This window comes from Falco peregrinus, chromosome 1 (assembly GCF_023634155.1).
Source record: "Falco peregrinus isolate bFalPer1 chromosome 1, bFalPer1.pri, whole genome shotgun sequence".
NCBI classification, from domain to species: Eukaryota; Metazoa; Chordata; class Aves; order Falconiformes; family Falconidae; genus Falco; species Falco peregrinus.
Window position 1 is genome coordinate 123,247,712 of NC_073721.1, and position 25,835 is coordinate 123,273,546.

At 40.6% G+C, this 25,835-nt stretch overlaps 1 protein-coding gene across 1 annotated transcript; it reads left to right on the forward strand.

Annotated features, from left to right (window-relative positions):
• Window positions 1-278: 278 nt before the first annotated feature.
• Window positions 279-24,676, forward strand: SYNM (synemin). The gene is made up of 4 exons (XM_055814476.1): window positions 279-1,163; window positions 7,245-7,369; window positions 15,827-15,900; window positions 17,417-24,676. The coding sequence occupies exons 1-4, from the start codon at window positions 378-380 to the stop codon at window positions 21,016-21,018; spliced, it is 4,587 nt and encodes a 1,528-aa protein (XP_055670451.1). The 5' UTR covers window positions 279-377; the 3' UTR covers window positions 21,019-24,676.
• The last annotated feature ends 1,159 nt before the right edge of the window (window positions 24,677-25,835 follow it).

Genomic DNA, 25,835 nt, shown 5'->3' on the forward strand with positions numbered 1-25,835 from the left:
CTCAGCCGGACCCAGCTCCCTCAGCCGGACCCAGCTCCCTCAGCCCGGCTCTGCCCCCTCAGCCCGGCTCTGCTCCCTCAGCCCGGCTCTGCTCCCTCAGCCGGGCCCTGCTTCCTAAGACGGCCCCTGCTCCAGAATTCGGGCCCTGCCTGCCCTCTTGGAGAGGCTTGACGCAGACGCGCGGATCCCGGCAGGGGGCGCCACAGGGCAGCAGCGGGGACGCGGGGCGGGGCTGGGCGCGGGGGCTGGGCGCGGGGGCGGGGCGGGACGGGGCCGAGCGGGCGGCGGGACGGGCGCGCAGAGCCCGCGCGAGGCGGCAGCTGCGCGGAGCCGTCAGCGGAGGGGCCACCGCGGCCCCGACCCCCACCCCGGACACGATGTGGCGGCGCTGGGAAGCGGGATGGGACGAGAAGAGGGAACTGCAGGAGCTGAACTCCCGGCTGCGGGTCTTCGTGTCCCGCGTGCGGGAGCTGGAGGAGGAGAACCGCTTTCTGGCGCGGGAGCTGGCGGAGCTGCGGGAGCAGGAGCTGATCGGGCTCCGGGTGCCCGAGCAGGAGCTGGCCTGGCTGCGGATGCAGCTGGAGGAGCTGAGTCGGGCGAAGCTGGAAGCGGAGCTGGAGCGGGACGGGCTGCGGCGGGAGCTGGAGCAGCTGCAGCTGCTGGGCGCCGAGGTGCTGGCGATGCGGCGCCGCCTGCAGCCCGAGCTGGCCGGGCAGCGGGAGCTGCTGGAGCGGCTGCGGGGCGAGTGCGTCGCCCTGGAGGAGCTGCTGCTGCAGCTGCGGGCCGAGCACGGGCACCTGGCGGAACGGCAGCGGCGGGAGGCCGCGGAGATGCGGGAGCTGCGCATCAGCCTGGCCGCCTTGCCGCCGCCCTTGGCCGGGCTGAGCCTGGAGGAGCTGGAGGAGACCTATGAGATGCTGCTCAGCCAGAGCTGCCGGGAGACCCTGCTGCGCTACCAGGAGCAGATCCAGGTGCTGCAGGAGCAGGAGGCGCAGCGGAGCCGGGAGGACCTGGAGCTTCTGCGGGCCGAGAGCCGGCAGTGCCGCCAGCACCTGGAGGACCTCCACCGCCAGGGCCGGGAGCTGTGCGGGCTCCGGGAGCGGCTGGAGCAGGAGCTGCTCGCCTTGCAGGACCGCCACGGCGCCGAGGTGGAGGAGTACCAGGTGCGTGGCAGTGCCCCGCCGCGTCGGGCAGGTCCCCGGCCCCTGTCCCCGCGGTGCCGGGCCTCTCCGAGCCCCCGCCGCCAGCACTCTCTAGCCGTGCCGCTTCCTTTGGTGCTCGTATGAGACCTCCCCCGCCCCGCTGGCTTTTCCCCTTCAGTCCTGGCCCAGGGTGGGATGCGCGCCCACCTCCCCTGACCCTGGCGCTCCGCTCCCATGGACGAGCTCCCCTCCCTCCCGCCCCCCTGCTGCGGCATGTGCCTAACCCCCCTGCGGGCTCCCTGCGGCGGCCAGGGCCAGGGCTCCCCCTTTGGTGCCCCGCAGTAGGACCCCCCCCAGGCTGCGAGAGGCGGTGGCCCAGCAAGCACTTGCTGCTGCTGAGCCCTCTGGATGGAGCGGGGAGTCCCTCTGAGACCCACTGCTCTGTCTGGGGAGAACTGGCTGCGAAGGGTGGGGATGGAAATGGAGACAGTGACCCTGAGGACATCCTCCTGGTGACAGGTGCTCCATTCCCAACCTGCCCCTGGCAAGTACCCAAAAGCATGGAGCTGGCGCGTGGGCTTGCCAGGGCCCCTGCCTGGCTTGGCATGAGCACATGGGACATGGAGCAGTTCCTGGGAGCGGATGAACCGAGTCCCTGTGTGGTGGGATGCGAAGCTTCCCCTTTAGCTTGAGGCCCAAGGTTGACCTGTTGAGATCAGAGAAATGATCTAAATTTTCTTCCTGCTTTGCATATGCTCTCGTGTGCCTTGAACCTAGAGAAAAGCTTGTGGGCCCCAGCGCAAAGAAAACTTGTAGTTGTTTAAAGGCAGGAAGACTCATTACTGTGCTGCAGGCAGTGAACAAGTGGGAATCTTTTGAAATAAAACTTCATTGATGGAATCTGTTCAAGGTGGATGTTTGGTGGTGATAAACAGAGAGTTAGAGCTTCTGTAGCTGAGAACTTGTTTGCTGACAGAATAACGTTTGATACAACAATGTATAATCACCTTATGAAACTGCTGGAACAGCAAAATACTGTTAATCAGATTTAGAGTGGAGAGCTCATATTAGATCATCCAGACCATCGATCAGTTTCCTGAGGGCAACATCTCTTTTGTTCATTGTTAGACCTTTTATTAACACTCTGCTGCAGCTCGGTGTTTGCTTGAACCCCGTGTGCTAATGATAACATTGTGTCCAACAGCCACGGTAGATTATGGAGATGCTGGCAACTGGGAAAAGGACTGGGACCTGTTGCTGTATATGTGTCTGGTTTTCGTATGTTGCTAGATTGTTTGCAAGTTGCATAGTTTGCAGATGATGTGAACTGAGGCAGATTAGGTATGTAAGAAGTAATCAGGCTTTTAACTTTTAAATTTTTCTTTTCCACTTTTGGACAGGACAATTCATTCTTCAAGTCATGTATGTAAATGTTTCCAAAGCTTTACAAGAAGATGTTGTATGTAAAGCTCTCACTAATTAAATCTGTCAGTCAAAGCCAGGTGAAAATGTAAAGAAGAAAAAGAACCTCTTTTTTTTTCCTCTGCTTTTTAAGGTGTATGAGTTTATATGAATGTACGTAAACCTACCAATATTTAAAGTTACTTTGATTTCCAAACTACATCCTCCTTGCTGTCTGTATTTGTTAGGGATTTATAATGTCAATGATTTTTCCATCATCATTGCCCAAATTAAAAACCTTTAAATATGGTGTTATTTTAATAAGAGCATTTTGTATAGTTCACTATCCATGCTACAAGTTTTTCTTCCAAAGCTGGTTAGAATATGTGTGTTCATATATCTAACTCTTTCAACTCAGCAATGTGTTTTCATACCACTGTGTTGTCTCCGCAACCGGTTGTATTATTCAAGAATTTTATTCAGAAGAGCAAGTGGAGGCAGACCAACCCGTTGTAGAAGTCAGATAATAAAAATCAATGCATGCCTTTGAATTGCCCTGATTCAATATTCAAAAATAATGTTATATTGATACCAACATAACAAACTTCTGGTTTACTCTCATGAGCTTTTGGCATGCTTTGCATTTCACAGCAACAAGAGTTTCAAATCTTGGTAATACAAGAAGGAAGAAGTGCTTTGATAGCCAACCTGAAAACATGTGAACTGTCTTATCTAGATAATATTTACATTCTGGTGAAAATTATATCATAAGGTTTATAACTTCTGAACAATTTCATATTTAAAATGTTTGGTTTCTAATGAGAAAGGCCTTTTCCAGTAGCCAGCCTACTGCATATGAGAAATATCTTTTGCTCACATCCAGGAAGACAAATTACAGAATGTGTAGAAGCAGCTGTTCCAGGTTTTGTTCATGTGATAAACATCTTTTTTTCCTCCCTCTATTTCTTTTATTGGTTAAAGTATGTTCAGCATGGATTTTAAACTACTCCTTTTTAAAAGGTATCTATTCCATGCTAATTTATTGTGAAGTGTCACATAAAAATAATCTGTATGTACAGATTTAAGTCAAGTGATTATTGTTTGTTGCAGCTGCAATGACAATGAGATTTATTCATATTTTCCATATATCATCCAGTCGCCTTATATGTCCATCTTTCCCTCCTGCACTGTCCTTACCCTCACTAAAGCTTTCAGCTATGTTAAATAGAAATATGTATTTGGAGTTACAGTTTAGCTGAACCAGGCAAGCTGTAAATCATACATTGTTTGGAAAATTTTTGCTGCGCCTGGGTGCTAAAGGGATGAACTCAGTAAGTCTCTTACTTGCATAATTTTAGCTATGTGCTGTGACAATACTTTAGCAAAAACTCTCAGTGATTTGAGAAAGCTCTGTATTTTTTGGATGTAAAAATGGCCATGGCTCATCCTGCTGCTTTGAAATGAGGTAGATGTTTTTCACTAATGCGGTGGGTTTAGGATCGGTTCCTGTGTCGGTGTTGTCAGCTCCAGAGAAGAAGAAAACATCTTGTCAGTGAACATATAGTATCAATATGTCATGTGCATTTTTTGTTGTACCAGTTTCTAGCCAGCTAAGTGGGGAGTGTCAGTTCCTCCCCTGCTGAGCCACAGAATGTGCTTTGGGATCGGTAAATAGTACCAGATGGAAAGGACTGGAGCCTGGAATCCTCTCTTTATTCCCTGAGTAGGTGCTGCTTGGACAACCCAAGTAAATTCTTTTCCCCCTACTGTCCTTCTAAAATTTCCCTCTGCTGCCTGGAAAGGAACATCTGGAGGATGAGAAAATTACTTCTGTGCAGTTACTTAGTTCTAGCAGGACATCACTGGGATTTGGGGGGACATGGGATTGATGGGCTTGAGAAACAAACCTTTCCAAGAAAGCTGTGTGTGAAGCAAACACAGCTGTAACAGTACAGGTTACTTTTTGCAAAATGCAAGTTTGTCAGCTTGCAGTCTCCTGAAATTTGCCGGAGTGGTTTAGGTACTTTTTGGCATGCCTGGAAGCAGGACTTAAGACCGATTGTCCTCCACATTATGTTTAAGCATCAGTGACTGGAGGGCTAGACAACTGGCTGTCTGCCATTGAGTCTATACAATATCTGCCCCTGTTGGAATGAATTCCTCTGTAACCGTGACACAGCTGACTGAGTTATGTAGCCCCTTATGGCAATCATTACCTCAAAACTTTTGGATCCTGAGTGCTCTCCCAATCCAGTGGGTAGAATCTAGGTAGTTTTTCAAATCCAGACTACAGAACTTGGGGGTGAGGTATTGAAGCTTGTGTGTCTTTAGGTAGGTGTGAATATCACCAGTCTTTCAGAGCTCTGCAGGCTGTAGTCCCAAGTGTACAGATTCTTCTGGGACATAGTGCAAGGCCTGTGCACTGTGAAGCTCTTTTTAACATAAGCATGCACATGTGTAGTTTAGTCTTTTATGTTTAATTGAGGAGGCAAAAAGTACCTGAATCACTTCATGTTTTGTATTGGAGCTCTTACCACCTTCAGGGGTTGGTCCCGTAGAGATTCAGTCTTGTCTTTTGCTCCTTTTGCTGACTCCTCTGGTTCTGTCAACACCCTGCCCATTCTTGCTTGATAGCCTTTTCTTTTAAAAACAGAGCCTGGTGCTTTTCTTCCCTTCTCATCTTGGGATTTTGCTTTGTGGTAGTTCTTGAAGAGGATTGTTGCCTCAAAGCCACTAAAGGTCAGTGGTTCTGCTTGTCACTGTGCATGACCATACAGGATGTTACCTCTGCTGCAGTCTGGATGAGGCTGTTGGATGGCTTTTTCAGATATACAGATGTGATTTGTCTTCTGTCATAAAAAAGGAGTCTTAGGTACACCGAAGACTGTAGGCAAGGTTTTTAATGTCAAAGAAAACATCAATGTAAACATTTAACAACAGTTGCAAATGAAGAAATAGATTAACGTGTGTTATATAGACAGATATACCCACATGTATATGAAGATACAGGCAGCTTCCTTAATAAAGTTTTCTTCTTACTTTTACCTAAAAAAAAAAAGCCCCAACTATGAGTGTTTGAAATGCCAGCATTTTGTGTTCTTAGTTCTTAAATCTTACTTCTGCCTAGGATATCATACTGGCATTATCCAATCTGGAGAGTCCCCTGCTGTATCTTGATTTTTATGCTCTTGCCCATACTGTCAACTTGAACACTTACTGCATATAAATGATGTATTTTGACTTTTTTAGAAGTCCACTATTAGTGTCTTGATTTTCCAGTTTGTATTGCAAAGCGTTTGTTACAATGCAATCTAAAATATGCTGTCATGAATTCCTGTCCAGTGTTGTACGTGTGTATAAGATTTTGCTCTGTAAATGACAGTTCGGTGTCCTTTCAAAGTGCAGAGTGATGTGGACAAAATAGAATCAGGCGTTTGTTGAGATTTAATTTTTGTGTTCTCAGTTCCCAGAGCAAAATGTGATCTATAGCATTTCAGTTAGCATCCATCTGCTGGCTGAGGAGGATTGATCTGCATTAGTAGATTCTATCCACAGCGAGAAAGCGAACCACGCTTAATAACTAATCCTGATACTTGTAGTTCTGAGCCTGTACTGAACAAGTTCCTCTCAGTTGTCAGGGGAGGGTTTATTTCCCAGAAGATGGAAGTTTGCCCCTCATGTGAGAGGTAACACCAGGGATTAAAGCATTTGCTTTCTGCAATGTTCATTTCAAGAGTGTGAGACTGCTGTCCTGGTCTAAATCAGATCTTGATGTTCTGTTGGGAAGTCTTCATTGCTTTTTCTGTTGCGTACAGTTATTCAGCATCTAATCTTCCATTAAGCATTTCGGAGTATGTACAAATTTAGTTCATTTTGGACTTGGCTATTTTTCTGCTCATCAGTCCCTTTCTCCATTTCCAAAACTTGTTAAAGAAAGGTGGGCAGGCCTTCCTACAATCTTATCAGTGCTGCCGCTCTCAAGTTACCTGTGGGTGCCATATAAACGGCACTCTTCCCATACACACACAGAGCTATGGAGGAACAAAGTTATATTTAGTAATCAAGATGAAAATGAGCAATCTTCTGAGTAACAGTTAGGACAATGCTGCATGGGCTACGAAGCAGGTGTCCAAAAATTGTAGAAAACTTGGCTTGAAGGAACTGCTGGAGGTTTATCCTTTGCCTTCTAGACACTATGAATATCTCCAGACGCTAGAATCCAAAAACTGATTTGGACCCCCATGTCTATAGAACTGAAAATACTGATGGAGAGAAATAGGCCAGGTTCTCATAGCAAAGCAATCGCTGAAATTCCTGATCTCAAGTATGATTTAAGCATGTGCATCTACGCTCTTAAAATGACAAAATGAATCATGTTTATAAAGGAGCTTATTTTACTTGTTATGTATACTTGATAAATATCTCAGTAAAACCCATTCAGGTGCCCTACACAAAAGTTAACTAGCTTAGTAAGGCATAAAATGAAATCTTAGCCTAAAACTCTGCTTCAGTAACAGTCCCTTTTAGATAGTATATGGGGGAGGTCATAGAGCTGATTTATTCTCGTTTTTGAAGTAATGGGACACACTGATTTATTGTTCTCTCAGATGATTTTTTTAATTAAAAGTTTTAGATTATTAAGCATTCAAGTGTATAGAATCTAATGCTAGTTCTAAACTAAAAATCAGTATTTTTGTTTAGAGGATAATCGACACTCTTGAAGAAGAAAAGCAGTTCCTGACCAAGTCGATCACAGATTACCTGAAGGACTATCAAGAATTGCTGCAGGTGAAAGCAGGCCTCATCCTTGAAATTGAAACCTACAGGTAAGAAATGCAATCACACTCAGTTGTCTAATCGGAGGAGAATTTAAATCCCTTTTTATAGATAGGGGAGCCCGATTCATCCTCTTTCCAGCATATAAAATACAGACAGTTACTTGTAGAGTCTCAGATCAAGACTCCTTGTATGTATTCAATATCTTTAGCAACTATCTGGATGAGAGGATCGAGTGTACGCTCAGTAAGCTGCAGAGAACACCAAGCTGGGTGGGAGTGTTGACCTGCTCAAGGGCAGGGAGGAAGGCTCTGCAGAGGGGTCTGGGCAGGCTGGATCGATGGGCTGAGGCTGGTTGTGTGAGGTTCAACGAGGCTCAGTGCCTGGTCCTGCACTTGGGTCACAGTAACCCCATGCAGTGCTACAGGCTTGGGGAGGAGCGGCTAGAAAGCTGCCTGCTGGAGAAGGACCTGAGGGTACTGATTGATGACTGGCTGAACACGAGCCAGCAGGGTGCCCAGGTGGCCAAGACGGCCAAGGGCATCCTGGCTTGTATCCAAAGCAGTGTGGCCCGCAAGACCAGGGCAGTGACTGTCCCCCTGTACTCGGCACTGGTGAGGCTGCACCTCGAATCCTGTGTTCAGTTTTGGGTCCCTCACTGCAAGAGGGACATTGAAATGCTGAGGCGTGCCCAGAGAAGGGCAATGAGGCCGGTGAAGGGTCTGGAAGCAGCTGAGGGAACTGGGGGTGTTTAGTCTGGAGAGGAGGAGACTCAGGGGAGACCTTATCGCTCCCTACAACTACCTGACAGGGGCTGTAGGCAGGGGGGGGTCAGTCTCTTCTCCCAGGTAACAAGTGACAGGACAGGAGAAATGGCCAGAAGAAATAAACCAGGGGAGTTTTAGCTTGGATATTGGGGAAAATTTCTTCACTGAAAGGGTGGTCAAGCATTGGAACAGGCTGCCCAGGGAGGGGTGTGGTTTAGTGGTGGACTTGGCAGTCCTGGATTAATGGTTGGACTTGATGATCTCAGCGGTCTTTTCCAACCTAAATGATTCTACGATTCTATTGTGGTTTGTTACATGATGCAAATGGGCCCCTCGTGACAGTTATTACCTTGCTGTTGGCTTGTTCTGTGACATGGGTCACCATGCCATTCTGTGCTTGACTGTGCTGTCTGTGAAAGGAGGATAACACCCCTTCAGAAGGCTGCTGAAAGATGTGGAGTTGCCTGAGATCTCTGGGAAAACTGTAAGAATAGTAAAATACTCTTACTCATTAGTAACACTGATAAGAATTAGCAGTGGGCAGAAGTGACTGAAATTAGATCACCTAGGCAAAACTATCTCTGGTAGTAATTCATTCTACTCCTCTGTCCTCAGAAGAACATGTTGAACAAGCCAATAAAATTGATAGGAATCCTATTAACTTTGTACAGATATAGTGATATGTAAAAACCCTTCTTAGTTCTGATCAAGTTGATATCAAATTGATCTGAATTGTTGATGCAATATTTGATTACAAGCTGAGGAGCCAGTATCCCTCAATTGCAATTAATAAAACATGAGGTAGTATAGTTGCCATCTGTCAACTTATACGGCACATGTCATTGTTTGAATATGTTGATTATTGTCTGAAGTAGTGAGTTCCCCATTCTTGTTTCAGTTATAGGATAGTGGGAAGATAACAGAAAAGTCTGATTAAATCCTAGCTTTCTCCATCCTTGGTTTGTTACGGAAACATGTTTGGATCAAGTGTGAGATACCAGCAAACTTCTCTGCTAATGAATCTTCAGTACTGTTTATCTCTCCAGCCACTTAGTAGCTGTGGAGTTGAAAAGCCAGAGTAACTCTCCTGTCTGGAGAATCATGATGTATCAGTTCACATGTGACATAAAAGTGATTAGGAAGGAAAAAAAACCAAACTAACTAGAGCCTATGAACTGGAGGAAGATGCTACCTTATTATAAAGATCATGGGTTTTTTTCTATAACTAGCAAAATATTTTCATTACATTTCATGGAGACACTTATCTTCAAATACAGAGAAGTGCAATTCTTATTGAGCAAAGTAATAATTTGCAAAAATTTAATGTCAGCCTACTTTTGTATTCTTTTTAAGGAGTATGCCTCAGTCATTAGCTTGTCTATATTATGTGCGTTATTCATATTCAGTCTGTGTAAACTGACAGTGGTATTAACAGTTATATATGATATATGCTTCTGTGTCCTAAAGCGTTAATGTTGTGTACCGAATGTGTAACATTGCTATGAACCAGTAAGGATCTAGGTCTGGATCAAGATGGCAGCAGCTGAATTATGGGTGAAATGTGTAGACTAAAGCAGTCCACTGATAAATATGAAATTTAATTGTAGTTGCATAACTTAACTGAAAGTATAAGAAGCTTGAAACAAATTAGTGAGCCAAGAATGTCTGTAGTCCATTAAACGGTCTGTTCAAGATGCCCTGAGTATTGTGTGCTATGAGGTACAGACCGAGGATGAGATGAAATCTTAGGCAGTATGTGGAACAAGTAATTTGTAGTCAGCTAGAGAGCAACAGTACCTGGATGTTTGTTGGCAGAGTGGGATCCCTGTGATCCTTGGAAAGCCAGTAGTTCTGGAGCATTACTAGTAGAAGAGAAACTGGAAATGGTAGAGTTGTGATCCTTACATCTGCGTGTTAATTCTGTTAATTTTGCTAAAACCTATGATTCTTCTAAGTTTAATCCTAGCTCTGATGTTGACTTTTACTGTTGTCACTTAAACATTCTCCCTCAGTTTATTCATCTGCAAAATGGGATTAGCGCTTTCACAGTAACAGAATTGTTTCAATGATTAGTATTCATCCAGCAGTAGGAATGATAATGCCCAGATATTTTGTTGTTGGGACACGCTCTCAGTCAACAAGTGAACCATCAGTGCTTCTGCTCTGTAAAACCTTGTAAGCCCATTAAATTCTGGAAATTCACCAGAGGTTGTATCACTGGATTCCCTGCCCTCACTAATGAAAGGAGAACAATTCATTATCACCTGCAGCATGTGTTTGTTGTCCAGTTAAGAAGCCCCTTAACCTGTAGGGTTTCTTATCCGATTGCAGTGAATGCAACTTGTATCACTGATGGCATTGGCAAGGCAGACTTCTGTGGACAAATGAGCACCTACCTACTGAAAAAGGTCTACAGATAAAAATGGAGAAATGGGCCTTGCTACAGATCAGAAAACATGCTATCTAATCCCTGTAAACAAAATTCATTTAAAATATCAGAAGCTGAAAAGTGATTGTTTTGATTTGTGTTTTTACATTTATGCAGTTTTACCTACTCTTCTTCTTATTCTCCCTTCACTTAAGAAAATAATGCTTTCCCTACTGTATGCCTTTATCAGCGCTGCTGTGGGAGGGAATCAGTACGGATCCAGTTAGTAAGCTGTCTAGTAGGGGAATTCTGGACTGCTCCTCAATGTACTTTTTCAAGTCTTGTTCCTCTCCCAGATATTTTTATCTGCTACAGCCAGGGCATGTGAAGCCAGCTTCAGTTTGTTTTCAGAAAGGATGCTGGCCTATATCCTTGCTTATGTATATTGGAAATGAAAGGCACCTAGTCACACTTAGTTCAACATCCTGAAGTTTCCATGAGGGCCTTGGTACCTCCTCTCCTCCTGGCATTATAGGTTAAGGGTGTGGTATCTGTTTTACTTCTTGGAGCCACCATTTTCTCTTGATTTTACAATTCCCACAGATCCTGTTTTTAAGTCAGTTCTTTCCGTTAGTCAACATTGCTCCTGGACTGGCAAGAAGGGTTATTGTGGCAGAGAACGCCCTTTCCCAAGGATCAAGTGTACTTCCTCTCTGATTCTGCTCACCCTTCCTGCCCTGGGAGCTGAAGCTCACTCAGGAAGGGAAATATATGTGGCTTTATGAAGTTATACCTCATGGGAATCTTCGTTCCCAATACTTCTTCACCAGTGTTGAAGTAAATATTTATCAAGTGTGTTGCAGTTTTAGTTTTTAGTTGCAAAACTCTAACTACTTAAACTATGCTTAGATTTTATTTCTAGAGAGAAGTGGTGAATTATTCACTGTGTAACACTCTTGATTTTAAAAAGAGACAGAAAATCTGCCTAAGATCAGAATTACTATCAAGCCTTTCTCCTCAGCTGTCAGAAGCTGCTTCTCTGCAAATAGTAGAGGTTGCCCAGAGCCTCTACTATAGGTTAAGTAGTTTTTCTCCCCTCTCTAAAATTTGTTGTTGTTTAAGCGTAAAAAGTTTTACTTTGAAATGCTAGTGTCATGCAAACGTTCTGTTCTAGGTTATTACCCTGCATTGTGAAGCAATGGAGGCTACCAAAGCTTTTTTTTTTTTTTTTTTTTTTCTTTTAGCTCTTCCCTCCCCTCCCCACCCCTTTCCTTTTTTTTTGTCAGGGTTATTGTCAGGATCTCTTAATACACTTGTCAGGCATACTTTCTAATCCTCCTTCAGCTGGTTTCCTCCATCAACACTTGTTCTGACCCTTTCCATGCTTTCCTCTCAAGAAATCATCACCAGCATTAAGGCCTCCTCAGCTACTCATCACAGCTTTTTCAGTTAGTTTCGTTATTCCCTGTTTACAACTTGTACCATCCAGTATATCTGATTCCTGTATTTGTTTTATTTTGAGAACATTCTGAATTTTCTACACCCCGGGAGTTTAACATGCAGTCAGTTACCTGCTGTTCTTAATGCAATCCTTGTCCTCCCATACTGTGATGGAAAAAAAGATGTGAAGTGGCCTTTACCCCTAAAAATGGTCCTTACATTCCACTTCCTGGAAAGTTTGGGGTTTTTTTTCTAACTTCTTACCAATACACAGGATAGAGAGGATGAGTTTTTATGGCTTGCTGGCTAACTGCCGCCATCAAAGATTTTGGGGGTTTGTAGCTGAAACAAAGTCATTGCTGTTGTGAATGACCATGATAACATTTGCGCTGCATCCTTTTTTCTTTGTAACTTCTCCCCAGTCCAACCAGTTTATCTCATCCACCTGCTTTCACAGAGTTATTTCTGTTGTTGCCCAGCACACTGCTGGGCTGCAGGCTGACTAGCATGTTGCTGCTAACTTTAGATAAATGACATTAAAGATGAGGTGAGGTAAAGGTGCAGCTGGAGTGTTTTCTGGCAACACTTAAATGAAATATTAACAAAATGTATATATGTGTCACTTGGGATCTGATTTCCAGGAAGTAGCTGGCATGGTTGTTTTTTAGAAGAGTGCTGCCTGAGGAATTTTTTTTGTTATTACTGTGAATACTTCAGAGTTCATACAGTTACAATTAACACCCTATTCTTCAGGCAGTTTAAGTTTAAAAGCAATCCTCACCACAGAGAGGTTATATTTTAAATTACTAGTATTAGGAAAGGATGCAAAGGAACAGAGATGCAAAATTACTTTTATAAATTGAGGTTATGGAACATAGCTGAGGAACATAACCAGAGTTTGCTGGCTTCCAAGCCAGTGCTCAGTACACTACAGTTTCTCATGCTGGTTTATTAAGCCAAAGTCAGTTTGACATTTTCTTGTTTATCTGATAAGCTTGAGGACATACATATTATGAACTGTGTACAGTAAAACACTGACTCACTGCCCGGTTTTATAGAGGTTTCATGAAGCTTTGCCTTTCGTTTTCAAATACAACACATTTTCAGTAGTAATATTTCAGATCCAGCTTTTCTGTGTGCTGTTGCCCTTTGCCATATATAGTTACCTCTTGGAACTTATTTTTAGTGACTTCATAGGTTGCTGCAGCAACCGAACAACTGTTGTTTTAACAGCAGCCAGAAATCCTTAGTCAAACTACCCACATTCCTAGTTTCCTTCATCATGGTTAACGCTTTCATTGCCAGCTCCCTGATACGTTTCTGCAATGTCACCACCAGCTTCTCTAGTGGGTGTCTATTGGAGCAATTTGTTTGGCCCTCACTAGCTGCATCAGATCAGATATTTGGTCTTGGGAATATTCTCTGTATATTTTCAAGTCATCTAATTCCTGTAAAGCTGCTCCTAACACAGAGAAAGATAAATTGTGTTCACTTTGGTTTTTTGACTAACAAAATAGAAATAAAGATGTCCATCTGAGCCAGTTTTAAGGGGAAAGTAACCTGTAAATATGTTGGGTAATTCTAACATGGCTTTTCTGAATCTAGGCAAATCCATAATTGCCAAGAAAACCTTATTAATGATATTTTGAGTCGCATTGCTCTACTGAATCTAGAGGCAGTCAGAAACCAAAAGAAGCATAAAAAGTCCGAAGTGATCAGTCATGTGAAGTGTGAAATCTACAGGTGACACTTAAAATGCCACCCTTTTTAGGTGGCATTTGTTATTAATTTTGACAGAAATGCCCAGCAAATGTGTTTATAACACAGTCCTAAATTGCTTTCAGCTCCCCCTCTTAGGGAGTCAGAAGCCTTGGCTATCATAATCTTCCAGCCTCACTCTTGACAACTTTCATGTTGCAGCTGTATGTTATCAGTGCAAAACATCTGGCATTTCCAAAACTGGAAGTGATGAAACAGGTTTCTCACTAGTAGAAGTGAGTATAAAAACACTAAAGTTACTGTACTGATTACAGCATTCCAGTGCATATTGAAAGAACCTGCTACAGAATTCTAGGCTGTTGCACCAGAATGCTGCAGTTGAGCACTTTTTTTTGTCGGATAACATAGCTTGTGGCCCTGCAAAAGTAGAAAAGGGGCAAATAGTTTTGGTTTTGTTGTTTGTTTTTTTTTTAAAAAAAGCAAGCTGAACATGTTTTATGTCAGGCAGAACAAACATATAGACAGCAGAAGGGAAGGAAAGCATACAAAAATTTCCAGAGAATTTATCAGGAATTCTGAGACTTAGTCTTACTGGATAACCATCTCTAAAACTTCTAGGACTGAGTAAGATCACCCTAATACCTAGTTTCTGTATTTGATATATGGGAGAAGCCAACAGTTTTGGTTTTTTAGAGCAATCGAGTAATTCTAGAGAATGCATCTAGTCCTTCCTGTCACCCATGAGGACAAAAGTATGCTGTGTGCCTATTTGAATATTTTTAATGCAGTGCAATTACTCTTGAAAATATTTTGCCCCTCAGCGGTGCTAATCTCTGTGGAAAACATATCTCTGAGTATCTTTCACCATTGTAGAAAGGAGAAAATGTAGGGTAGTAATCTTATGCAGGAACAGAACAAGCCTGTGGCTGCTGTCAGATGGGTCATGAGTGAGTGCGGTCCTTGTACGTGCTTGCTGTACAGGGAACAAAGTTTGTCGTGAAGGAAGGATAGCCAGTGTTCTCAAGCTATCAGCTGGGTATGATGTCTCCAAGTACAGCTACTGTGTCACCAGCATAAAGAGGCAAATCAAAGTCTCCATTCTGTGCATCAGCACACCAAAAATAGGTAGTAGACAAAATTATGAAGCAGATTATCCACAGTTGTTGCCTGCTTCTTCTATTTGCTTTTAGTGATATAATTTCCATAATGTAACGGTAAGCAAATTGGTGTCCAGTCCATTCTGATCAACTGTTGCTGAGCTAACATGATGCCTTGGTTGGTTGACAAGAGGAAGCCTTGACCACAATAGTCCTGTGGAAATGCTGGCTTTCTGGAACTACAGAAGCTATTAGAGAGCCACTACAAAGAAAGAATGACTGGAAGGCTGAGGAACAGAGGGGAGAAGCACAGATGTCATTCAAAGAAACCAAGCAGTTTCTGTCACAAACAAATTTCTTAGTCCTTTGTTGTAAAATATGTTGTGTTGATTTCCCATTGAATCGGAACTAATAGTTACTTTAATACTGTAAGTTGTTTCTTCCAGCACTAGCCAGTGTTTGACAGTAGAAGTAATCCTTTCCTTCAATTTCCATTTCAAAAGGATAGAACTTACAAATCCTGGCTGTAAGAGTTCCCTCACATGTCATACTGCAACAACACCTTTAGTACTGTATTACCAGCTGGAAAGATGCTGACTAAGTGCTTGCAAATACTTTTTTTTATTTTTGCCTTTTCTTTATAAAACATCTCCATGTGTTTCTTTGAAAAAGTGTTACTGAATCTCTGTTAACTTTTATGTGGCTGTATAAGTTTGTTATATAACAGAGTTTGTATAACTCTTTTATAAGATCATAATTCTGGAAAAAACTTGTTAGCTTGTACGATTCCATAGTGGAAATCAGTAGATACTGCTTCCTGACATGAACAATATATTGGCTAATGTGGAAGACTGGATCTAAAATTATACCATTACTGTGGCTGTCACCTGCTGTAAGATTATTGCATTGTTTGCAGGGACTGGACTCTGCAAACTAAGAGTCTGGAAGATGCTAAGGATTTCTCATTCCCAGTAATAAAAATGTGGGGTGTTAAAAACACTCAGGATCTGACCCAGCTGCAGGATAACAGTTTCAGTTTATAAGACTTGTAAATATTAAGCATGATGATTATTCTTCTCAATATTTTAATGGAATGTCTTTTTGTTTGTTTTGCAGAGCTTTGTTAGAAGGGGAGAGCAACCAGTGGATTATTACACAGAGAGATCTATATACACGGAAATTGCCTCAAGGTAAAAAATTAATATTGAATGAAATTAAATATAAATGGAAACTATTTTTATAATATTCCTGAAGAATGCTTCTTATTAGTGTATTGAAAAGTGAATATTGAATTGGGTTTGAGTATTATTATTTTAAATCAATGTAGTGCTACTCTATGAGCTAATTTATAAAATCAAGATTTGAGAAGGTAAGTAGGGAGTGATGGATGTTTCATGGCTCTAATAGTGCAAGAACTTTTGGATGCGCATAGGTCTTAAGAAAGAAAGTTTTTAAGTATAAAGGAAGAGGCATTTAACAAAACATGTAGTTAAAAGCACGGAATTCATCATCATGAGGCATTGTGAGTGCTGAAAAGTTTATGTGGGTTTATAGAGAAATTTTAGCAGAGTAATGAAAGAAAAATCAAAGGCTTACTAAACATAAAGATACCATTTCTATCTTAGGAGCTGCAAATCTCTGGAGGCTGTGAGAGTATACCAGGGAAGTATCACTATTTACTTGCCCTGTTCTTATGCTCTTCCCTATGTACCTATTGTTGGTCACTGTAAACAGGTTACTAGATAAGATGGACCTTCAATCTGACTGCTATGGCCATTGTTATTAATAACAGAATTAGTTTTGGTAATATTCCTGAGTTTAATAAGTTGTGGTCTTAAAATTCTAGACTATCGTAGACAGTAGTCCCAGAAGAGATTTGAAGGCTGTGTGTGTAGTAGTAAATTAAACAGACTAGGGCCTCGGCTGAAACACTCACATAGAATTGCCTATGCTTTTAAATTCTTAGCGCTGTCCCTGGCACAGTGTTAATCTGGACTAGTCAGTACTTCTGCAGACGATGCTCAGGCATAACCAGTGGTTACCACAGACCAGGAAACACTACGAAAAGTCAAAGCAGATGTGTCTAGCTTTTTAGGAGTAGGAGATTTGAGTTGTGCAGTACTGGTTGGTCTTAGAGCCAGACAATGACTCCTGGTACATTTTATTAAATTGTACAGATATAGCCTAAAAGGTTCTTTGTCTCTCATCCTTGTTGTACCTTGTTGTGTTGTGTGGCTGTAAAGAGTTGTATTTGTGTCTTTGATTTCCAGTATGTGGTGGCAGGTATGCCATAAATTCTTAATAGGAACTGAGAAATTTCAGGCCACTTGGACTAATGAAGCAAAAAAAGAAGCCTAGGCTATTAACATACAATATTTAATAAGAAGTTGTAAATGTAAGTGAACATTAATATAAATACGAAAGGTGTAATTCTTAAGTGCCATAATACCCAGTAGCTCCGAACAGGTAAAATTAGCAAGAACTTCCAACTTCGTAAAAAGCTTCGCTTTCAGCTTTGATATAATTGATACGTAGACATTAATTATCATGCAAAACCTACAGGAATGCCTTTACAAAGCTCCACTGAAAATGAAACCATTGTTTCTTTCAAAAATGTAGTACAAAATTTCTTAGTTTGTGCCCTCTATTTTATATTATTTTAATAGAAGCCATTATTTTAATGTTTTACCTATGCTCTTTTTGCAGATATTATAAACACTTCATATAACTACACTGATACATACTCTACTTATCAAGAAAGAAATAGAAATAAAGCTTCACCAGCTATCAGGATCACTGATACAAAACATAGAATGCCCATGAGAAATACTAGGGGTTTTGCACATTATTCAGCTCGATCAACACAGACTGGATCAGACACAACAGCTAGTGGAAGAGCTTTTGGAAAAGATGTACTTGGTTCAATATATCGCCCTTCAACAACTGTTATGAAGGATGAAAGGATTATAACAGACCACAAAGAACTAAGAACATTTAGTCCAGCCTACAGTAGCTGGAAAAACACTGAAATGCAGCAGAAAAAGATTCCAGAAAGAAAGAAAACTGAAGTTACAACTTCATCCACAGTATCTTTTTCAAAAGAATCAGCACATCCTGAAAAATCAGACAAGGACCACAAGCCCAACACAGAGCCAGGGATTTCTGAAAATATAAGAACAAAACCAAGCTTCACTAGATTTCCAGCTTATGAGCTAAATACCAATTTTAAACCATCTAAATATGAAGAAATCATAACTGAAACTCGGACCACGCTAAAAGAAAAAAGAGGCAGCAGCAAACCAACTGAAGAGAAAAAATCTCTGCTGAAAGAAAAGGATAAGCTAGAGAAACAAACAAAGGAGGAGATAAAGAAAACAGATGAGAAACCTTTTATAGAAGAAAGAAGTGTTGATTTTGGAAGGAAAACTGAGCAGAAAAAATATATCCACGAGGAAGCCATTAACGAGAAATTAACAAGGAGTGATATTTCTAATTCAAGGACTTGGAAAAGCGAATCAACTAAGAAGGATACAAATGTGACCTTGGAATCAAGAGGCAAAGAAGTCATTGAGATACCTATCAGTCTTGAAATGCCTGCTCCCAGCAAAGAATCTCAGAGTAATAAAGAAATAAGGTTACAAAGTTTTAAAACTTCCATAGGGAGAGAAATAGATGACCATATAACTAAGCCTGCTGAAATTCACAAAGTGAATATTTCAGAAGCAGAATCCAGCCTGAAAAATGAAGAGCGAATTAGTGACAGAAGTCGTAAAATGGGAACTCTATCAACTGAAAACATAGCAGAGAACATTGTTGCTGACATTCTTAAAAGTTTTACACAGCCTTCTAGTTCACAGATATCAACAGACACAAAAGTGACCTATTTTAATAAGAAAAAACAACCAGATGATGGGAAAATAAAGACTGAGATCACAGTGCAATCTCAAGTTCAAGAAAACATAGATATTTCTGACGAAGCTGGTGTAGGGGGTCTATCAAACCAGGATGTTAGAAAAGTAGTTCGAGAGGGTGTTGAGGGAACTCCTTCCAAAGAGGAGATAGAAGATATAGTACATCATGGCCTGAAAGGAAATGAGGGCAGAAAGAATGTATCTGTTAATGTAGAGATTGTTGAGGAGCCACTAGATTATGCTACTGATGAAAGGACTGATTTTTCAACACCTTTTGAAGTAGAGGAAGTGGAAGATACATACCCTGAGAGAGAGAGACGTTATGGTGATGAGGAGGAAACATTCACATATGAAGATGTTAAAAAGAAGAAACGCCATGAGAGTTTCACTCATGTGGAAGAAGTAACTGCGGAAGATGACTCGCCTATTGAACAAAAATATTTTGTATCTGTTCCTGATGATCACCCTATTAATGAAAAAGATAATGACTCAGTCTATGGGCAAATTCATATAGAAGAAGAATCAACTATTAAATATTCTTGGCAAGATGAATTTTTGCAAGGCACACAAACTAAGAGAGATGAAGGTGTAAGCTCTCCAGAAGAAACATATCAAGTGGTAGGGGAGGAAGCAAGTGCACATATTTTAAAAGAGCATCCTGAAGAAACATCCCATGTTGAATCCATTGTTATTGAAAAAGAAATTAAAATTCCTCATGAATTTCAGACTTCAATAAAAGGGCTTTTATCAAAGGAAACAGAGGACCCTAAACATCAATTGAAGGAAGCTTTGGAGCAGTTGGAGGGCAGTCTCCCAGAAAGTGTCAAAGAGGAGCTGTCTGTATTAACAAAAGAAACTAAAGCTGACTCTAGTAGCTTAGAATTTGATATCAAAAAAGTTGATCAAACTGGGGAGGGTGGCTTGGTGACAATTGTTGCTGAAGTCAATCTGTCACAGACCCTTAATACTGATGAATTCGATGTAGCTGATCTTGATGAAGTAATTGCAAGTGAGAAGGAGAAGGCAACATTGCACTCCCTGAAAAAAGAGAGCTCCAGGAGAGCTGCTGATGGTAGAAGCAATATAGAAGTAGATGTTTCTTCCTGCAGTGATAAATACACTCCTTTGGCTGATCAAGAAATCTATAACTCATCCACAGTAAGGAGGAGTGGTGGCACAGGGTATCATACCACTGAAAAAGTTATTTATGGCGGTTCGGTTTTGGAAACTGCAGATTTTGGAGAAGTCTCTCGCTCATCACAATCAACTGATGAGAGCAAATCCATAAGGCATATTAAAGTTCATCCAGCAGAAGTTCAGAGATTTGAGCAGATTGCATATGAAGGGCCTGGTTCTGAAACCCTGGAGCTCAGTGCTACAGAAGATCTTGTTCAGGCAGAAGGATCATCAGAGTTTAGCCGATCTGTGAAGCATTTTAAGCTGGGTCCTAAAGAAATGCAAACCACAGAAGAAGTAATTTATACAGGCCCTATTACTACAACTGTAGAAGAGACTGATTCTGGAAATCTTTCCCAGAAGTTTTCAACAGACTTCAACAGGTCCACAAGACATGTCACAGTAGGAACAAGGCAAGTAACTGAGGAGGTCTCTTTTGAAGGGCCTGTTTCAGACTCTCTGGAGCTCAATAGCTTGGGTAACCTTTCTCAGACAGAAGGGTCTGTGGATGTCAGCAGATCAGTAAGGCACTTCAGGTTAGGTCCAAAAGAGATTCATACTGAGCAAGTTATCTTTGAAGGACCAGTCTGCAGTAAAGTGGAGGTCAGTGACACTAGAGACTTCGCACAGACAGAAAGTTCAGTCAGCCACATTCAGTTGGGTCCCCAAGAGTTTATGACTGCTGAAGAAATCATCTACCATGGACCCACCTCTGAGCACGTTAAAATAAGCCCTGTAGAAACTCATGCTGAGCAAATAATCTTTACAAGACCTATTTCTGAAACGCTGGAAGGTCTTTCACAAACAGAAGAGTTGTCTGAGAGCAGCAGGTCTATAAAGCATATTAAAGTAGGATCCAAGGAAACATCTTTCACTTTTCAAATGGATGTTTCCAATATAGGTGGAATATCTGTAGTAAAAAGTGGAGAGCAGCAAGCAACAACACTCATGTCCAATAAGCAAGACCCTTCTGTTAGTCAGTCACAGACTGTAGTTGAAAGTGACCAGATTGTAGAAAATGAAGGAGGAGGCTATGTTCGCTCCAATTTTTCTCAAGATCATGGTGAAAAGGTAGTGGAAAAATCATTTTTTGATAAATCTGTGCAGTTGCAAAGAATGGTAGACCAAAGATCAGTTATTTCTGATGAAAAGAAAGTTGCTCTTCTCTATCTGGACCATGAGGAGGAAGATGATGATGATAATGATGGACAGTGGTTCTGAAGGGACTTTTTAATGAAGTCTACTTAGTGATTTGTTTATACATATTTTTGATCATCCTTTTTCTTTTTTTAAAGAGAAAAAAGGGATGGGGAAAAGCTCGAAGTATTTAGATTATTAACAGTGGACTGAGAAGTACTGAATCCAAGACTCTACCTATTCAGCACACTCTTTATTGGAGATTTTATTTTTGGGAGAAATCATGCTTAGAGACCTGTGTCAAATAATTTCAGATTTTTCCACTCAAAGAGACAGGAATTTGCTATTGGGGAATTAAAAGGATTATATTTTTTGTTTGGTTTATAGCAGGTCCATTAATATGTGTGTTCTTGAATAGGACTTTACTATTATTTTTTTAAATACTGTATTGTATTTGGTTACTAAAATACTCTGCAATCCTATCTAAACCTCAAGCTACTAACCACAAATATAACAATATAATATAACAATATAAGACTAACAAGAGTGGTAAGTAGCTAATTTTCAGTTTTGTTTCTGTGTACTTACATGGAATACCTAATGAAAACATTTTAAGATACAGTTATTACAGCTATAAAATAAATATGATTCTGTAGGATCAAACTAAACATAGCAAGAATTGACAAAAATTATATAATTTGTATAGCTAGAATGCAGTGCAAAAAAGACAGAGGTAACACTGAAGCAAGAATTTCTCACACTATTCCTAAGGAGAAATAGTGATTTTTCTGGTTAGACAGTAGTACATTTAATACCTTTCATAAGAAAACAAATTTAAAAGATATGCTGGATAGTATTTCCACTGAAGTAAGAATTCTTTATAGCTTCAGTGGCTATGTACACTAATAACATCAACTTACTTTGCAGTATATGGGTTACCTTGATACTAGGTATTGTTAAAGGTAAGTGTGAAGTGTCAAACATTATTACACGATGCCTAATTTCTTAACACAGTGAAATTAATATGTGTTCTGTTTTGAAGAAAACTTGTAAAAATGGCATTGATGACATTTATGATCATTGTGTGTCAATAGTTTCCAGATAATCCTTTCTTTGTTTACAAATGAGAAGATGCCTTTTTCAATTACTAGCCCTGCAAACCCAACCTGAGATAAGATTTTATTTGTTCTTGTTGTTTTGGGGTTGTAATATATTCCTCAGGCCAAAGCTAGTTTCTACTTAAATCATTTGAAAATAAGCTAATTTAACTTGGATTGCACATTGGTTAAATGAAGGACATAATTTAACTTTATAATTATAATTCAGTGCCTTCGAAGTCCAGATCGGAAGCCAGCACCATTAACTGTACTAACTGTGCAGTGCTAGCAGAACCAAAAATAGCAGCCAAAATATTTTTGTCACAGGGGCAAGAAAATACCATACTGGACACATACAAGAAATAAGATACACAAATGAGAAGCTGCTATTTTTCATGCACACACACGCACATTCACTTGCTCACTCTCCACTTCTGCAGAGCAGAAATATGCCTGTATCCGAAAGGCTGTGTTGTGCGTCCGGTCGTTGCTGACTCAGATACTTTTATTTTTTTTTTCTTCCTGTGGTTGTAAGCATAGTTTTGTGTGTGTTAAATCCATATTAGGATCCAGTTAAACTATCTTAGTCTGGCATGGCTAGTCACTTTTCAGATTCCTGAATATTAACAGAAGCTGGATTTTTGAAAACTGCTACTTTATAATATGAATGTAAATGCAAAGCAAAAGAGAAGCTCTTTGCTGACTGACATAGCATGCTGTTTCAGATATGGGACAGTTTAATTGTGTGCCTTGGTTACTAAGTTTGAAACTGTACAAAGCTATTAATGTTCCAAAGATTAACTCATGAGGTTTGTCTGCACTGCAGAATTTTCTGTATGTTTTCCTCATTTTGTGTAAGTGCGAGTACCAGTGTACTCGGGATTGGATATTTTTCAGTCATGTACTGTGAAATCATTTGTTGAACTTGGAAGTGTAACCAACAGCTAGAAAATGAACAGGAAGTGGGAGTTGTGTAGAAGCACTAAAGGCATGTATGCTAAGTTTATTTATACTGTTCACTGTGCAATGGATAATATTTTTTCAGAATTTCTCACATATGCTCAAAAAAGTTGTGCTTACATTTATAAATGGGGTGTTATTAACTGTAATACTTTTAATATCATCTTATACTATTGTTGCCTTAGCTGACCCTGTGATTTTAATAATTGTGTATAAACCAGAATTTTCCAGATATATTCCTAACAGCAAGCAGTCAGATTCTTTACTTGACGTATTAAATAACTGCATAAAGAAAAAAGTCAAGTCTGTAATAAGCAATGGAGTTCAAAAAAATGTCACCAGTGTTAGTTTTTTGAAGTTTCATTCTGAGCTGAAACTAAACATTCTCTGTAAAACAGATATGGAAATATCTGCAAAAGAAGTATTTTTTAATGAATGAAGAGCTACTTACAATGTCAAACCCATTTATTGATGCCTTGTGGAATGCTCCTTGTGACATGCTCCTTAGGAACAACTATACCAACACTCGGTTCCATGTTTATCTTCACCTGCTCAGAGGATTATGTCAGATGAAGGAATAAACCAGTAAGGAGCAAATGAATCATAAAATGGAGACGGCCTTAGCATTGAAGGAAGGTGGGGTGGGAAATCGTATTGTTCTCACTAAGCTCTTCAAAAACTCCTTTATGCATCACTGTCAGATGTAATAGGTTATACCAAGATATATTTCTGTTTTGATTGTCTGGAGGGGAAAATTTGTTCTGTGTACTTCAGTTCTATTTTAGATCAGGATTTTAATTAACTGTTGGAAAGTTAGTTTATTGTAGGGAATTGGAAATGTGCATGGCATTTAAAGATATGCACAGTTCCTTTGCATGAATACTTTCAGGCAGTGAACACAAAGATATCTCATGTAAAAAGGATTTAAGTTTTAAAAATGTTTGTGTAAGCAGCCCATTTTCTGTTTTATTCTTGTTAACATGAGACACTTTTGACATCATGATAGCTCTTGGATAATACTACCTTGAGGCAACAAAATGTAGTTAGGTGGACAACTGCATCCTGCAGGCCTAATGGCTGCATTTGCAGAATTGAGGCCATAGGTACATGCGTTACTAGTGAGAGCAAATATAACCTGTCTGATGTATTGACTGATCCTATATGATCACTTTCTGCATAAGTATTATAACCTATGGCTGAAAGGATTGGCTATATAACTGCGGTCAGCATGCACTTCTGAAGCTTACTCATATAAATTATGCTTTTCTTTAAATAGAAGTGAGAACTTTACTGCTGAGTTTGGATTAAACAAAATGCTTTTAAAATACCATTAGTAATTTGGGGTGGGGGGGTGGGGGGGTAAAAACTATGTATTTATATGCTGATACAGATCAGAAGTGGGGCACTGTTTTCCAAATGGGTAAACCACTGGTCTAGAAAGCAAATATAGCATAGAATATAAAGAAAGGTGTGTGAGAATAGAAGTCTATTGACTGATGTTTGTGACTAGCAAGTGTTTAAAAAGACGGTAAGAATGTTGAAACTGGGTTTGCTGATGTCAGCTGCGTGAAACTTTGCAGGCAGCTCGTGTTTTGGTCATTTGCAATGAAACTGCATTTTTGTGGTGGTATAAGCTTTGTGATTTTACACTTTTTCACTCTTGAGTATTAAACAATCAGAATCAATGCACATGTTTCTCTTTCTTCCTATCTGATGTTTTAAAGGCTGCATTATCCAAGAAAAAGGACTTTGTGTCTATAAATGCCTTGCCCTAAGGCCTCAGACTGATGAGTTAATTTCAGTTCAAAGAATGAACATAATTTTTCATTCCAGCAAAGGCTCTTTCATGTTGATAATAGAAATGATGGCAAAATACAGCATATTCTTTATTGCAACTGCACACAACATGGGTGGACAAGCAGTGGTTCTTGAGTTCAACAGCAGGTAGTGGGAGAGGCAGAGTATAAACCAACACAGAAGGCGGAACTCCTGGAGCTGCCAGCATCATAGTTGTCCTTGGATCCTGGGATTTGACTAAGGTAAGACTTAACTTACACAGTTTTCTAGCAGAGGACCATTTTATGCATGTTTAGACCTTTGATGGAAAAAGGTATTTTTTTTCCCCCATGGTACCTATGCTGTGAAGTTAATTTCTCTCTTTAACCACATATTTGATCTGTAATGAGGAAAATCTTAACCTTTAACCTGATTTTCTCTGGATTAAAGAAACAGGGTGGTAATGAGCTTTTTTATATGAAAGAGTGAGATTTTTCTAGAGAGATCATCCATTTATAATATGCTAGAGAAAAAACACATAGTTTTCCATTTCTTGCAGAACAGGGGCAAACTGTAACTGAAGCTACTGGCTAAATCATAGCATATTCTGAAGGTGGTTGAGATCAGCAGAATAATTTCCAGCAAATCTAGCAGCCTCTGTCAGAAAAACATATTTTCAGCCTATATCCACTAAGTTAAGTAGTATTTCTGTTCAAACTGTGACTGGTGAAGATCTCATTTCTCTGAAACTTGAAGCCTGTCTCTGAATAGTAAGGAATGGGACTCACGGTGGGTTGGTGTTCAATACACTGTTTAAGATTTCTTTTCAGTTTTCTGGTTTTGACACACTTGTCAGTTGTGATAACAATTCAAAGATGCAGTGAAAATATGGGGGGGGTCTCAATGTTAAATTCTAGAAAGGAGTGCTTAAAATTAATTATTCATACTCCAAATTCAAATAGTTCCAAAGGTAAAACTTTTTTCATGATGTATCCCTGCAACCAAATATGAGCAAAATAACAAGCAACATGTCCATCAAACAAGAAGTTTTTCTTCAGCTAGGAAAAA

Excerpts from the sequence above, each read along its gene's own strand:
- SYNM (XM_055814476.1), top strand. The coding sequence starts at position 378 with ATGTGGCGGCGCTGGGAAGCGGGATGGGACGAGAAGAGGGAACTGCAG. Across the intron at positions 1,164-7,244 it reads CCGAGGTGGAGGAGTACCAG|AGGATAATCGACACTCTTGA; the intron begins GTGCGTGGCAGT and ends ATTTTTGTTTAG. Across the intron at positions 15,901-17,416 it reads TACACGGAAATTGCCTCAAG|ATATTATAAACACTTCATAT; the intron begins GTAAAAAATTAA and ends CTCTTTTTGCAG.